General features: G+C 44.5%; 1 protein-coding gene across 2 annotated transcripts; it reads left to right on the top strand.

The window, feature by feature from the left end:
- The first annotated feature begins 2,546 nt into the window (after positions 1-2,546).
- Positions 2,547-14,092, top strand: NIPAL3 (NIPA like domain containing 3). Of its 2 annotated transcripts, none has more exons than XM_057415080.1 (11): positions 2,547-2,951; positions 4,220-4,288; positions 4,373-4,544; positions 4,662-4,721; positions 5,118-5,239; positions 5,994-6,090; positions 7,064-7,199; positions 7,903-7,991; positions 9,157-9,220; positions 9,817-9,911; positions 10,567-14,092. In XM_057415080.1, the coding sequence occupies exons 1-11, from the start codon at positions 2,853-2,855 to the stop codon at positions 10,764-10,766; spliced, it is 1,203 nt and encodes a 400-aa protein (XP_057271063.1). In that variant the 5' UTR covers positions 2,547-2,852; the 3' UTR covers positions 10,767-14,092. The 2 variants fall into 2 exon arrangements, with proteins under 2 accessions (XP_057271063.1, XP_057271062.1); XM_057415079.1 differs by having other exon boundaries at positions 2,548-2,951; positions 5,094-5,239.
- Positions 14,093-15,575: the final 1,483 nt, after the last annotated feature.

Genomic DNA, 15,575 nt, shown 5'->3' with positions numbered 1-15,575 from the left:
TTAGCATCAGGTCATCTGGAGCTCCTGGAAGCTGACCAGACAGACTGATGGCGCCTACAGACGGTATTTAAGCAACTTCTCCACCTTGATCATTTTCCCCTCATCTTTTGTCCTTTGCCTCCTTGATTGCTATTATTCAATCTGAGATAATACACTCCTGATATCACTGAGATGGGAAAGACAAGCAAGGAGAAAGAGATCAAAGGAAGGAGAAGAAAAAGAAGATGCCAAAGGCAGAAGAAGAAAGAGGGAAGAGGCCAAATACTTCCTTGATTCACCTGCTTTACATACCCGGCACACAAAGTTTCAGGAATCCTTAATATACTTAATTTTCAGAGTTCTGGGGTTACCACATCGTCATCAGACAGCAGGAGACTGTCAGCAGGGGCCATGGGCATCCTCTTTCCAGCAGCAGAGGAGGCAGCTTGAAAGCTGGATCCAGAAAGCCCAGGAGGCCCTCGACACCTGCGAGCTTGGCTGCACTTGAAAAGAGAGCCGGGGGAACGAGATGGGTTTAAAACGTCTTTCTGCTTCCCTCTGCTGGCCAGATACCAGATGTACCGGTGTCATTCCTACATCAGAGTGAGGGACAGCAGGAGATAGGAAGCAATAGGAACCTTGTGCTCTCACTGCACAAGTGTTAACTTCTCCGGTTTCCTTGAATTTCAGAAGAAACGCACCATGTATGTGTGTGTGTCGTGGAGAGCTCAAGAACACTGGAAATGGGACTAGGGTGAAAGCTGGGTGGGAGACGGTAGGAGGTGGTTCAGGTGAGGGTATTATGTGAGTAATTTCAGGATTTAATGCAATAATACTATTGCATTAGCACATTTCTCACCCTGTTGCAAAACCAACAACAACAGAAAAAAAAAAAACCAAAAAAAACCAACAAAAAAACAAAGAAACCAAAACAAAGACATAAACTACAAACAGTTTTGTTACTCACTTATTCTGAAGGAGTTTATACTGAAACCTCCTTGCTTGAGAGTGAAATCCTTTTTGTTCCCCCCCAGTTTGGGATTACTTTCCTGTGGTGTTTATAAAGACTGGAAGAAATCTTGAAACCTAAAATCTGGAGATAGAGGAAACATGTAACTACAACCCCAGCTTTCGGTTTAAATGGCATATGTAAGTTAAAGGCAAATCTAACGTTAGTGCAGTGTTCAAGCCAAGAAAACAGCAGCCACTTCTGCATTTAACTTCGGTTTTATTTAAGAAGCAGAGGGAATACAAGCACTGTGCAGCAGCACTGCTCGTGAGGGGGCTTTAAAGGGCGCTCAGTGCCGTTAAATCGCTTCTGCGGGCTGTCCCCGTTTACCGACTCGGGCACCTCATCCGTTCGCTCCACGGGGCCACCCTCTCAGCTGAAGCGCTGAGGAGCGATCGGCGGACAGGGGCGGGAGGAGCCGCTCGGTGACAGGACGCGAGGCACGGGGGTGCCCCCCGTCCGCACCCCGCTGCTCGCCGGCTCCCTGCGGCCCTCGGCGGTACCGGCGGCTGAGGGAACGCGTGCACCTGGTTGCCGAGACAACGGCCGACCCCGCGGTGAGTGCGGGGCCGGGGAGGTGGCCGCTGTCCGCTCGGCGCTGCGGGCTCTCCGGGGGTCCTGGGCGGAAACAGGCGGCTGCTGGGGCCCGGCCACGGGTGGCGGCTGGGCAGAGAGGCCTGACCCGGGGGTGGGCCTCCAGGGGCAACTCCCGCCCTCAGCCAGGCTCTGCCCTGCCCGGGCAGGACCCTAACAGTGGGGTGATGGGGGCTTTGTTCCTCACTCGGGGTGTTCCTGGTGGTGCTGGGCTGTCACGCCAGCCCTGTCCCTCACGCTGGGCACACGGGGACAACCCATGAGCTAAAGTCATCCCCAGAGCTTGCAGGTTGTAGCCTGAGCATGGCATGGGTTCTGCTACCTGACCGCTGGCCAGTTGTCCAGCGCCTGAGCATAAGGGGTGCTCCACCCGTGCCCTTTCAGGTAGTCTTTGGACTGAGGAGGATGTTCCACCTGGGAGGATTGTGCCCCTGCAGTGTCTACACACCAGCATCCCTCACGGTACAAGGGGGACAGTGCTGATGCTCCTTGAGGTCTTTGCTGAAGGAGCTGTCATAGCGTGCAGGGACCAGACAGGCTTGCTCTTTGTGATGCTTTCCAGACACCTGTAATGAGTCTGGCTCTGAGGAATTCAGCCTCCAAACTGTGCTCGCAGCGATTACACTGAAATGACCTCAGCATGAAGAGCAGCACTGTCATCCCCAGCACATGGGGATGGGGTGACTAATGTAGTGCTGCATCCTGAACAAACAACAGAGACAGCAGAGAGCAGAGAAATGAAAAGCAGCATTTGGAGGACTTCAGAGACTTCGATAAGAGCTTTCCAAATGGCAAGGCCTGATGTTAAATGCCAGCTGAGTATGTCACCCCTGGGGCTATGCCAGTGTACGAGCTCTTGTGTTTGAGACTGCAAGAAGGGAGTTCTCTGTAGTCTTTCTTTCAGTAGGAATTAATGCATATTTTGGACCATTAATTTGACTTAAATCTTTGTTGTCTTTGTTTGTTTGTTTCTGGGTTTTAATTAGTGTTACCTTGGAGGAATATAACCTTGCTGCCCCACTGACTGGCTGGCAATATTGGCTCCTCTACACTCCTGCCTACAGTGCCTACTGTATCTTGGTGTAGCCCAGACAGCTATACAGAATTTTCTGGGGCTCACCTAATTGTTGCTTGTCTAAGAAAACGAGATGGATGGGAAGAAGTGGTACCAAGTTACAGAGAAAGTGGTTCCAGCAGGGTCCAAGTCTCTTCTTTAAAGAGAAGCTCCAGCATCCAGGAGGCTGAAAAGTAAACACTCCAATCAGTCACAATGGAAGGAGGCAACAGTCCAAATCTACAACTTCAGCAACTCCCATTGGCCACGGCAGCAGTTTCTGTGCAGCCACACACCGACTCCTTTTCATACAAGGTCAGGTTTCTCCCCTAGTCTATCCCTAGAAGGCCCCAAGTAACCAACAGTGTCCCTGTGTTTTGGTTATTTGTTTGCAGCAAGTGCACTGGGTTTTTATTTAGCCATGCCTGGAGGCCCCAGTGCATTACAGCAGTGAGAGAAAGAAAGAAACTCTGTCTCTTCTAAACCAAAGGGCAGTTGCTGAGCCAGTGAACTGCTCTGGCTACACCTGTGATCATACAGGGACATTTTCCTGCCAGCTTTACTGTTGTGGGAAGATCTCGCAGGTGGTTTTAAATCAAGCTGCTTGGATGTATCTTATTTTCATACACCCTGATAAAGAGATTTTTGTTCCACTGATAAGAACTTAAAATCTTAAAGTCCCTGTCTTACTATGTGTGAGAAAATTGAGAGTAGTATATTTGTTGTTAAGGGAGTAATACGAATGTGAGCTCAGTTATCCCAAATCAATCAAAGTACTAGACTGTATCTTGGAGACCAGCACTGAAATGAAAAGTTCTAATGACATCTAATGAGATTTAGACAGTTGTTGGAGGAACATAAATGCTAAATGGCCTGGCTTAGCCTCAGGCTCTCCTGTTCCCTCCTAATGTACATTTCCTTTGTGACTCACCCTGCTTTACATCTTTTTTTTATTTCAAATTCTGTCTTAAGACCGTGAGAATGACTGCTGAGCTGGGAATGCTCATGTAGGAGGGGTTGGGAGCTACTACCAGTTGCTTATTACTTTGAAATAGGTGGTTCATATAAAAGCCAGCATAAAATCTGTGGTAACTGGGAGGCCTCATGAAATAGGTTGAATTACCTGAACCAGCAGATGCTGTAAGTGGAGAAGAGCAGAACAGTTCTTAAAATGTGACCTGCAGAATGCAGAGGTTCCTGCTCCATACTCTGCTGAATTCCAGGGCAAGAGTCATCCTCACGAAAAGTTATTTCAAAGGGAATAATGAGTGAATGGGTCACTGTGTTTAGCTTTATCTTCTTCCCCTCTGAGAAACTGCACAGAATGCAAATACATGAACGCTACTGAAATCTCTTGTAGCGAGTGTCTTGTCTCTTGTCACTAGGACAGGGTGTTTCACAGGTTTGGAACACAGCCACAGGGAACTTACCTGAATTGCCCTGGATCATGTAGGAAAGGAGAAAGATAAACAGATAGTTTATTGACAGATGATCTAGGAACTGTTTTAAAAGTTTCTTTTCTTGCATGTGTGCAAAAAGCTCCAACTTCCTTGGCTAAGTTTAGTATCTGTGTGTTTTAACAGGAGAACCTGATTGGTGCATTACTGGCTATTTTTGGGCATCTTGTCATCAGTATTGCACTCAACCTCCAGGTAAGTATCATGAAGCAAATACTCATCCTGCATTAAAAAGCATCAAGAGCACCAAAGCCTCTCTGCCTTTCTTCTGTCCTCTAGAAATACAGCCACATCCGGCTGGCAGGTTCCAAAGACCCCCGAGCCTACTTCAAAACCAAGACGTGGTGGTGTGGACTGTTCCTGCTGGTGCTGGGTGAACTGGGAGTGTTTTCCTCTTACGCCTTTGCTCCTCTTTCACTGATTGTGCCACTCAGTGCAGTGTCTGTTATAGGTAAGGGGGGGAGGAGGCAACAGCCATACAAGTCTGAGTGCGTTCAGTGTGAGACTGCTGACGCATGAGTTATGGACTGATGCATAACTCACTGTTTCCCTCTCCTCTGTTTTATAGCAAGTGCAATCATAGGAATTATATTTATTAAAGAGAAATGGAAGCCCAAGGATTTCTTGAGTAAGTTCCACAGTTCCTTTTCATTTTTCCTCCCTGTTTACAAGCCATTCAACACACAGCATGGCCTTTCAGGAATCATAATTGGAGGGATGGCAAGATCTCCTTTAGCTCTAGTACCTCTTTGAAGATTTGCCTCATCTGAGCCACTGTTTGTTAAAAAGGGATTTTTTTGTTTCCTTGGGGTTATTCACCTGATCTGTACCAAATCCTCTGAATCTGTCAGATTTTAGAAATACCTGGAACCATCCAGAGGAATGTGCATGATGGCATCAATAGTCACTGTGCATGTGTGATATTACTCCCATGCATCCACACTAACCCACTAACTTTGTCCTCTCTTTCTTTCTCTTTTTTGTCCTTTGGTCGCCAAAGGGCGCTATGTTTTGTCCTTTGTAGGCTGTGGTTTGGCAATTGTTGGAACTTATCTGCTGATAACTTTTGGACCTAATAGTCATGAGAAGATGACAGGAGAAAATATCACTAGGCATTTAGTGAGCTGGCCATTTCTGTTGTATATGGTAAGATGGCCCATAAAAAGTGGGCCAGTTTTCTGCTATATGCCTGATGGGGAGCTTGGTTTTGAGCATTATTTTTCTCTGTGGTTACTACCAATATTCCTTGCACTTGCTAATGAACCTGTGTCAGTGTTCCGTGGTGTCGGTTCATGTTGCATGTGGACACATGCATGCATGGTTTGGAACTCTCCCATTCTTGCTCTGAATTGCTCTGTTAGGACTTGAATATCTTTATCTGTTTTCAAGTCTCTTGCTCTCTCTTAGAGCTGTCGGCTTCAGCCTGTGGCAGCTGAGAGCAGCTGCTCCAGAGGTGTCCAAATGCTGGGCTTGCATCTGACTTTCTAGACTGAGCCATCAATCTCTCATTGGAAATCTTATGGAATGTATTATTTCTTAATGGAGATAAGTCTGGCCATTAAATAAGATGTGTGCTCCAGGGCTCACTGAAAGAATCTCATTGCAGAAAGTAGGCTGAGATCTGTCATGTGAATATTCAGTCAGGACTATTTGATCTCCTGCTTTACCACAAATCTAACATCAAAAGTGTTCCGTGTTTCCTGTTCTGTGAGAAGCTATTCAATGTCACCTCATTAGAAGCTGAGATCATGCTAAATTTGATCTAGAATTGTGTGGGATCCTCATTTTCCTTTCATTTGCTCTACTATGTAATTCTGATGTTTGACTGGCTCAGAATCCTATTTACTGCCAACCCCACACACCTCACACATTTTAATATTCTCATTTCTATCTTTTGCAGCTTGTGGAGATCATCATGTTCTGCCTGCTACTGTATTTTTACAAGGAGAAAAATTCAAACTACATTATAGTTATTCTCCTGCTGGTAGCTTTGCTGGGTAAGTTGATACAGACTTGTAAGATCTTCTAATTCTGGCTTATAACACTAAACTGCAGTAAACTAAGCATCTGTGGCATATAGGGAATTATACTGACCTCATTAATGTCATAAAATGCACCAGTCTAGTCCAGAAAGGTTACTACAAATTACGTGAAGCTAACGCCTTGCAGTGATGTTTAGGATCTGTGCAGATGACCTTTGAACAAGTAAGACTTATTTCCCATAAGGGTGAATTATCTGTCAAATATGGAAACCAGTTATTTATTGGTGGTGTTAATTTTAACCTGTGCATGCACATGGTACAGTATTTTACCTACTTTTGTTCTGTAAGAAACTGTGATCAGTTAACTTTCAAAAAGGTGAATAACAGCAAGGCAGTGACACAGTGCAACAGGCTCTTGAATCTGTCACAGGCCTCAATGTTTGCTATTTATATTGCCTCAGTTACTGCTATGTCTTTTCTGTTTTCTTTGTTTTTCTTTGAACTGCTTGGGGCTGGATTTCAGTAGCTGATGCCTCACAGGCTCTGTGAATTGCAGCCACAGCAACTATCCTAACTTGGAATGGCCGTGGCTTGTGCTTTCAGAAATGGAAAGGAAGTAAGCTCTTTCTGATTCTTGTTTTGGAAACTTCCTTAGCTTTATTAACTGAGCCAATATGCCATCGGAAATGAAAACTTGGATTCTTCCATCACAATAGTTACACAAGACTGTTAATGCCCCCAGCCCTGTAGACAAGGGAAGGTGCTACAGAAAGGCTGGGTGATTTACTGGAGGTCTCTGTAGTAAAGTTGTTGGGCAGAGCTGGGGATAAACCAGGCAGTTTGTGTCCCTTGTCTGACCTGGACACAGAGGGGTTCAGGTCCTCGTAGGTCTGTTGTGCTGGTGGCTGCCTGCAGGTACAGTGCGACTGCGGCTCCAGCCCCGCTGAGCAGGTGCTGCCACTGCACCCATCCTGGCAAACCTTCACAGGTTCCATGACTGCAGTGACAGTGAAGGCTGTGGCAGGCATGATCCTCGTCTCCATACAAGGAAACCTGCAACTCGACTACCCCATCTTCTACATCATGTTAGTGTGCATGATTGCAACAGCCATCTTCCAAGCAACGTAAGACATTCACTTTCTTTTTGTCTGTAATTGTGCTGCTTTCAGTGGACCCGTGACTAGTGGGCTGTTTGTTATCTGTTCCAAGAACGCTGATTAAATGTTAGAATTATCCGTTGTCTTATGTTACCTTTTCTCAAATCCATGTCACAGGAGCCTGGGATAATGGTGTTCTTTGGTTTTCCACATAGTGACGCTGCCAAGTAGTTTTAAGCCCAAACTTACACATTATTCGAGTATTATGCAAAACAGTGTTAAGACTGAGATGGTGGCAGATGGAATGCAGGATATGTGCAGTGGCTAAAGTTAAAGTGCAGAGTCTGTGGTGATGATGATGTCTAGGTGGTTTTAGGGATTTTTGTTCCTCTGTACTTGTAATAAGGCTAGTAGCAGCAGGGATAGAAAGCTATTCCACATGTGAGTGGCATTCTGGCCCTAAGGCCAGTGGCAGTAATTTCACTGCCTCTAGTGAAACTTAGTGAATTTCACAGCCTTTAGCTGCCAGGTTTACTCTTCTATCATTTCTATAAACCTGCCGCAGCATCCTTTGAAATTTAGTGAGAAAGGGAATAAAGTTTCTCAAATTTATGCATTACTTTTGAAAGGTGTTTCCAAACAGGACACCTGTCCTTAGGTCCCTGTTAACTGCTGTGTAGTTTGAGTATCCTTCTCAAATCAAGCCCTCTTCTTTGTCACTGCACTGCAGGTTTTTGGCACAAGCCTCACAGCTCTATGACTCCTCTCAGATTGCCAGTGTCGGCTACATCCTGTCCACAACGGCAGCGATCACAGCAGGTAACAGCACAAACACTGGCCTCTTTGAAAAGAAGGGCAAAAGGTTATGAGTAGAAGAGGGTGACGTATTAGATGTGCATCTTCAATACACAGCTAAAATTTCTCCATGTGTAATTGTATCCAGATTTTGTTACAATGTGTGTGATGCAGATTCCCAATAATCTTTTCTTCATTGTACCTGGAACACAGCTGCTCACAGCTTTGTAGGCCCTTTTCTGTCTGAACAGTTTGCTCTAATTTCAGTCATCGCCACCCAGGAAAAGCTTTGTCCAAACAATGATGAGGTTTTAAACCCCTCAGGATTCAAACCTGGCAGCAGCCTTTGAAGGTTTTGTTCTCACTTTGACATTTGAGCAAAACTGGGGAAAACAACCAACCAGCCCAAAGCCCAAATACTCAACAGTGCATCTGCTGACAGTGATGGATGCTATCTGTGTAAGCAGTAAAGCTCTTCTAGGTATGTAAAGGCAATAGCTTCCCCCCCGTAAATTACACATTGCCTTTTACTGCTGTTCCTCAATGTCGCAGAGCCTGTGGCCTTCTCTTTGGCTAATGTTTATTTCCTGTCACGTTCCAAGCCATATGCTGCTCCCAGATTGATCAGCTTATTTACTTCAGTTAGAAATGTAAAGAGCAGGAGCCAGGACATGTGTCCTGTTGACATCCAGGACTGAGGACACCGGTCACCTTATTGGTTTGAGCCATGTATTATTTGGGGTCAAGAGTTTGTAACCTGCTGTAGTTAGATCTGATGGGGTTTGTCATTCAGACTTCAGAAATGGTCTCTCTCGTTTATGTGGGGAGAATGTGGGTCAGGTTTTATTAGCACAGTGACGTGCAGTAATTCCAGCAGTGTTTCCTTCACAAAACTGTGCCCCGGTGTGGAAACATTTGTACTGGTGGTTGTACAGATTTACTTGCATCTATATTGGTTACACCAGTGTAAGTATTTTAATTGTGAAATTCTCAGTGTTTGTCAACAGATTGTGTTAAAAGTAGAAATTGGGCCACTTTCTGCTATTTTAAGGTCATTAAAAATACAAAGGGGCTGACTACAGAAACAGGAATCTTGGTTTGGTTTTGGGAGGGACTAGTGCTGGAGACATAGCACTGATTGCTTGGGTAAGGGGGGAAGAAAGATGTCATGAATTTTTTCCTTTTAAAGGAGCAACCTTTTACTTGGACTTCACCGGTGAAGATGTTCTCCATATATGTATGTTTGCACTTGGGTAAGTGTTGAAAGTTTCCTGGATGGAAAACTGGAAAGTCAGTCTTCAGTGACCTGTGGCTAGACTTCTGGAGTTCTGTTTCTTAGGGCTTGGACCCTCACGCAGTGCAGATATGATCAGTAAAACATACAGTGTCCTGATGTGAGCAGGTTTCCATAATCAGAGAACACTCTTAAATGTCTTTTAGATTAGTGCAGAAAAAGCAATTGGGAGATTAATGCTGTGAACTCTGTCAGCAAGCTGGAAAAATCAAGATTGACAATTGTGTGTTTTCCTGTGGGAACGGTCACGCTGCTAAATCCTGGAATTTTCTCAAAGAAACCCAACCTCTGACCTGCTTCCTTTCCCCTCTAGTTAGTCCAGGTTAATGAATGAATGCGTTTTGGTAAAGAAAAGTGAAATGTTTGATTGCTGGGTGATGCAACACTGCTGAAGAGGCTTATTCGCCTGAGAGAGTTCCCAGCTTCAGAGTTCTTTGGCTTCCAGGGCTTTATTCTTTACGGTGCTACATGAGAGGCACTTGGAAGATACAACATGGAGTATTACCTCCTCTCCCTTTTCACAGTTATCTCACTAGAGCTTGTTTTCTCTCTCAGGTGCCTCATAGCATTTCTAGGTGTCTTCCTGATCACAAGAAATAGGAAGAAACCTGTACCATTTGAACCGTACATCTCAATGGATGCAATGCCAGGTAACAGTAAAAATACAGTGGTTTATTGCTCTTATTTAAGTGTTGGGCTGCACAGGGACAGCTCAAGCTTTAAGCTCTGTTAAGTATCCAGATGTATCAGGTGGCTGTGTTGTCTTCTAGTTTTTCCTTCTCGTTTGTGTATGTAGAGGGGTATGTGCATGTTTGCATGGAGCAGAGAGAGGTGATATGCCATCTGGATGCCACTTGTACTGGGTCCTCTGACACTAGGGGTTTATCAGATTGGCTACTGTCTGGGAAGCAGAACTAGATTTGAGCATACACTTGGGCCTGGCCTTGGTGTTCATCCAGCAGGAAGAACTGATTACTGGGGAAGGCTCAGAGATGTTGCATGAGGTAGAGACCAGCAAGAGCAGAAATTCCTTTTGGAAAATACAGCTAAACTTTTTCTGGTAAGCTGCATAAGAGATATGCAGCACTTGATAAATAACTGGCTGCCATCCCTTGTTAACTGGAAGCATGTTTCTCCATTAGCTGCCCTAGTGCTAAGCAGAACATTATGTCTTTCATTTAATGCTCAAGGAACTGATGAGCCGAGGCTCACGAACACTGAAACTTTCTAATTGGCTGATTTAACAGTGCAGGAAGAATGCACTTTTGTTCCTAAGCATTTCATCTCTGTCTTTGCTCTTTTCAGGCATGCAGAACATGCACGATAAAGGGACTGCGGTTCAGCCTGACCTCAAAGCTTCTTTCTCCTACGGCGCCCTAGAGAACAATGACAACATGCCGGAAATTTATACTCCAGCCACGCTGCCAATCGTGCAGGAGCAGCACGGCCCCAAAGGAGCTTCTGCTCCACCCTACCGGGTGCTGGAGCACAGCAAAAAGGAGTGAGTGGCCTTTAAGGAACTGATTTGAATTGTCAGAAGGATGACCTTTATTTATTTACCTATGAAAATGTAAGCAAGCATAAAGCCAACCTTGAAACGGTTTAAAGCTCCTCTCAGGCTTAACTTTCAAGGTTGATTATTAAAATAAAGAACTCTGTATAGCTGTGAAGTTGAAAGCATTCCTCTTAGCAAGAAGTAAATCCTCCACTGAAGGTGCTGCCTGGAGTGGTGAGTGCAGTATCCCAGCAATATGGAACTGATGGGATAGCTGATGCTGTGAAAATGTGGAGCAGTGGGAAGAGAAGTGACAAGGCAGTGGTTAGTCCTGCTGGGAGCAGGGTGTCTCCAAATAGATATTTCCAGGAGTTGCTTGCAGAGAGAGGAGGGCAGCATTTAATCTTCCATCTATAGAGGATGTAGTGGTTTCCAGAGAAGTTGTAACTCCTCATGTCTCTGGCATGACCACAAAACACCTTAACATGGCAATAAAATGTAATTGTGTTCAAGTGCTAATACTGCAACTTTCTGTGTCTTTAGAGCAGCACAATTGGTTAGAATTAGCAAGATGCTTTAGTCCTCCCCAACATGAGTCTTGGGCACCTCCTGTACAGCTGTTCTGTTTAGTGTTGAGCACATGCCCTGAGTATGTGAATTGTTTTATAGCACCACAGGCTTACATGGCAGCTTAGAACAGAGATCATTTGCCAGTTTTCTGTTTCATAGCAGAAGCTTCAAGTTGGGTTAAATGGTGCAGAAGAAACACGGTGAATTATGAGAGCAAGAAGAAATGAGAAGATATGTGGCTGGTATCTGATGGGAAACTTTTGTAGCTCTTGATGAGGTCCTGATTCTCTGTTAGTTTGACTTCCTTTCTGGTTGAGGCAGGACTTTCAGCTTTGTTCAGTGGCCTTAAATACTTAAAGGTGTTGATATTTCTTAGTTAAAAAGCTCAGTCCAGGTGCTGTAGCTGGGGTGTCCCCTCTTTTTTTTCCTTTTTTTAAAAAGGGGGGGGGGCAACAAAAAAAAGGATACTAGTCTAATACTGCGAAGGAGCTAAGGAGAAGAAAGAAGTATGCACAGTCCAGCACTCAGCCAGTTAATAATGGAGCATTGTGTACTCAGGATATTTATCTTTCCAGCTCTCAAGAGATGGCTTGAAGCTGATATGAAGGGAGAATAGACACAAGGGGGGGGGAACTTGTCAAGTGAAAAGGACAAAGTACAACAATTACTGGCATATGCAGGTTCTACTGGTGCTTTGATATCCTCATCTTCATTAAATCTATTGTTTTGCTGGGAAACAAGACAGTTAAGTCCATTTGGTGTGACCTGGGCTCTGTGCATAGTGGAGTGGCTCCAAGACTCGATTTGAAATGAACAGTGCTTGCGTTCAGTGCATTTTTGATTACTCTGGTACCAGGGGTTGGAAGGATCTTGGACTTGCAGCAGTGGCTTTCTGCATTTATGTATATGACTCATGGCCAGTTTCTGGTTTCCACTACTAAAAATTCCCAAGTACTCCACTGACTTTATATAGTTACTCCAGATTCTTGCTGTTGTGACAACAGAATTGCTCTTTTGCGTGTTTGCCTTGCAGCTCTGCAGTTCAGTCTGGAAATACTTGACATTGCTTTAGCATTTTTGTGCAGCTTAGAAAAATTGCAGCCTTCCCCCCCTCAAAGAGCAGATGCCCCACTGCTGTCTGTGTACCTGTGTGGAGTTTCACCAGCTTGGATGTCTGACAGTCCTGATGTTATCAATGGCATCCATACACTATAGTTTATGAAACCTCAAGAAAACAACAGCTTTTCTTTTCCCCTCAATATCTTTTGTGTTTAAGTAACGTAACGATGCTAATGGGCTAATACTGCCAGAGCATTCATCTTGTTGGAGTTGCAGTGACACTGATTTACTGCCTTTGGCTTTGTATCCCCGGAAATCAATTGTGAATTTATGTGCAGCTTTTGTTCATGAGCAACATAAAACACAGTCGTACAGGGGAGGCTACGTGGGAAGAGTACAAGAATGGTGCCTTTTCTTATCTCTTCCCTTTTAATCAATGAAGCAGTGGTTGTTCTTATCTACTAGTTCTGAAACCACAGAAGAATGTTGTTTTAAAACAAGCTGTGCTACACCACACATAGCTGCAAACTCCACTTTTTACATGGCAATATTTTCTCTGTTGCATTATTACAGAGGTGGCTGTGCTATAAACTAATTAATCAGAACAGCCTAAATGTTTTGCTGTTGACTTCTATGATTAAGATGATCCTGTGTGAAACAGGATGTGGTTTTCCCAGCTCTTGGTTTCTCAGTAGGATTTAAAAAGTGCAGTTGACTGGTGTGCAGCCTCTGCAGCCTGGAAACTGCTGGTTAGGGTTTTCTCCTAATCTTACGACCCGACATGGTTAAGAGACAGACACAGGATGCTGTGCCAGGGGTGGAGAGCTGCTCTTGATGCAGAGCCCCTGCTTGCATGGACAGGGCTCCTAGAAGCCTGTTTGAGCTTGACTGTAGGACTTTGTGGTCTAACAGAGGGAGGATGTAGCTCAGGGTTGAGGGAAACTCCACACCTCCCTTCTAGTTCAGGCATTACAGGCTGAAAACAGGAAGCTATTTGTACCCTCAGGTCTATACTTTTACAGAGTGTTCTTAGTCTGAGGTGACAGTGGCCATACCTGGGACTGCAGCAAGCAGAACTAAACAGCACATGAAGATTTAAAGGAGAGGAGCCCCATGCCACATTCTGGTCCTTCTTGCAGAGTGAAAAATGATCTGCTGGTGTAGAGCACACTGTAACATTCATGTAGTGTCAAAGCTTCAGTTTACCCAGGGCTGATCCCGAGAGGCAGGGCACTGTCCCAGCAGAGTGCTTCCATTTGCAAATGGGTGGTGCTTTTCAGCATGGAGAGCTGCAAAAGCATGCACGGAAATCCACAGGCTGCTGCCTCCTTCTCTAACCTCGTGGAGTAACTCCTTGACTCTCCCTGTCTTGGCTGCTTTATTGAATGTGAACTGACATCCGTTGCCTCCACACTGCGTGCACCAGAGCACTTAATACGTTCTCAGTGTATATCTTACATGTAACTTAATGCTGTGGAATACAGCTCCTGTGTTGGCTGAATGTACAAAATGATCTGCCTACAATGTTCTCTTGTTCAGATTAAAATGGGTAAAAAAGAAATAAAAAATCAAGCTTTTCAGTATTGCACTATAAGGAAAACTGCTTATTTTTTCACAAGCAGGGTTGCATGACTGTTTAAGTCTATTTGTCTTTTAGGCAAGACCTTTGGAAATGAAACTTAATAAAACATTGTGGTAAAACCTGTACAGTTCTGTCCTGCTCCATGTTCTTGATATAGCTTTAATGGACATGTCTTGAGAGAAGACAGAATTTAATTTACTACTTTAAATACTGTGTGGATTTAGAGAGCTGGGTTTTTTCCTAACATGATACCTGCAAGTGAAATGAGGATTGCTACAGCTCATGTTTGGGGCTGCAGCATTACTAATGCACACAGTTTTACATGAATCTCCAAGTATTTGGTGTCAGCTTTAGGAATCATCTAATTTGCTTCACTACCTTAGTTTTACAGGGCTTTAAAAATATCTTAAGTGTTCATGATTTGAGAGGAGAGCTTGAAATTGTGATCGAGTATGGCCTAGAGGAGGGGGGACAGAGGATTGGTCAGATCACAAAAGCATTGTATTATTGGTGGTGTGACTCATGATTTTGTGCATGCCCACCAGCTCAGCACCGAAACTGAGACAGCAGGGAGGAAGGACCTCTAATACTGGCTGGGAATGCTGAGCTGCAGATGTCATCCTTCAGCTACAGGATAGCATGTTGTGATTGCAGGAACAGACAGTTTAAGGGCATTTCTTAATGCCATTAAGAGAGACAGACACTCATAAATCTAGAATACGAAAACTCAGAAATGGCAGTGTAGCTTAATTGAATGCTTGCAACCTAATTTAATGCTCACCATATGGGTTTTAGTCCAGGGGGATAAGCAGAAGATAACCCTCAGGATACTCTTAATTAAATGCATCCCTTGGGGTCCCAAACCACAAATGGAAAAAAAAGAAAGAGCAGCCTTATCTGCTTTGGTGCTAAAGCTGTTCCTCAGAGAAATCCCTGGACACAAGAATTAAAACACTGACTAGTGCATGCCTGAGCCCCAGAGTCTTGGATAAATGTGGTAATACTTTGTTAACATACATTGCTTAAGGGTTGGTGTGTGGTGTCAGACAACTGCTAATATAAAGAGGTGGCAATCAAGCCAGATGTCGGGAGCATCACAACGAGGTGTCCTTACAAAAGAGAGCGTACTTAACACGCCCCTGAAAAGGGACACACACGTTGGCAATGTGTGGTATTAAAGCAGAATATATTGCTGGCCAGGCAGGTAGAACATGGTATTGAATTAATAAAGCATGTAATTGCAGCCAGGAAAGGCTGAGGTATTTGTGACTAACCAACTACTGCCTAAATTAGCACTGCATCTAAATTGCTGAATCCCTTGTCTGGACAGGTGAAGCTGACCTTACCTTTCCAGAAGTGAATTCTGTGGTGCTCTTAAAGGTTGTCTTAAAGGTCTGCACTGTGGACGAACTAATTACAAGCCCGTGAAGTACTTGTCATTACTGTCTGCCTTTTTTCTGTACCTCAGCTTTAGAAGTTTCAGTACTGATGTCAAAAATCCTGCCTGTCTTCAGGCTTTCCAGGTGAGGACAAAGCTGCTGAACTAAGTATTTGTGTGGGTGCAATTCATGAGTTCTGCGTGCTTTTTGTGGAAAATGGAATACAACA

This window comes from Pezoporus wallicus, unplaced genomic scaffold (genome assembly GCF_028554395.1).
Source record: "Pezoporus wallicus isolate ANWC-B61680 ecotype Strahan unplaced genomic scaffold, APGP_CSIRO_Pwel_v1 contig_9561, whole genome shotgun sequence".
Lineage (NCBI taxonomy): Eukaryota > Metazoa > Chordata > Aves > Psittaciformes > Psittacidae > Pezoporus > Pezoporus wallicus.
This window is presented reverse-complemented; position numbering and strand designations above follow the sequence as displayed.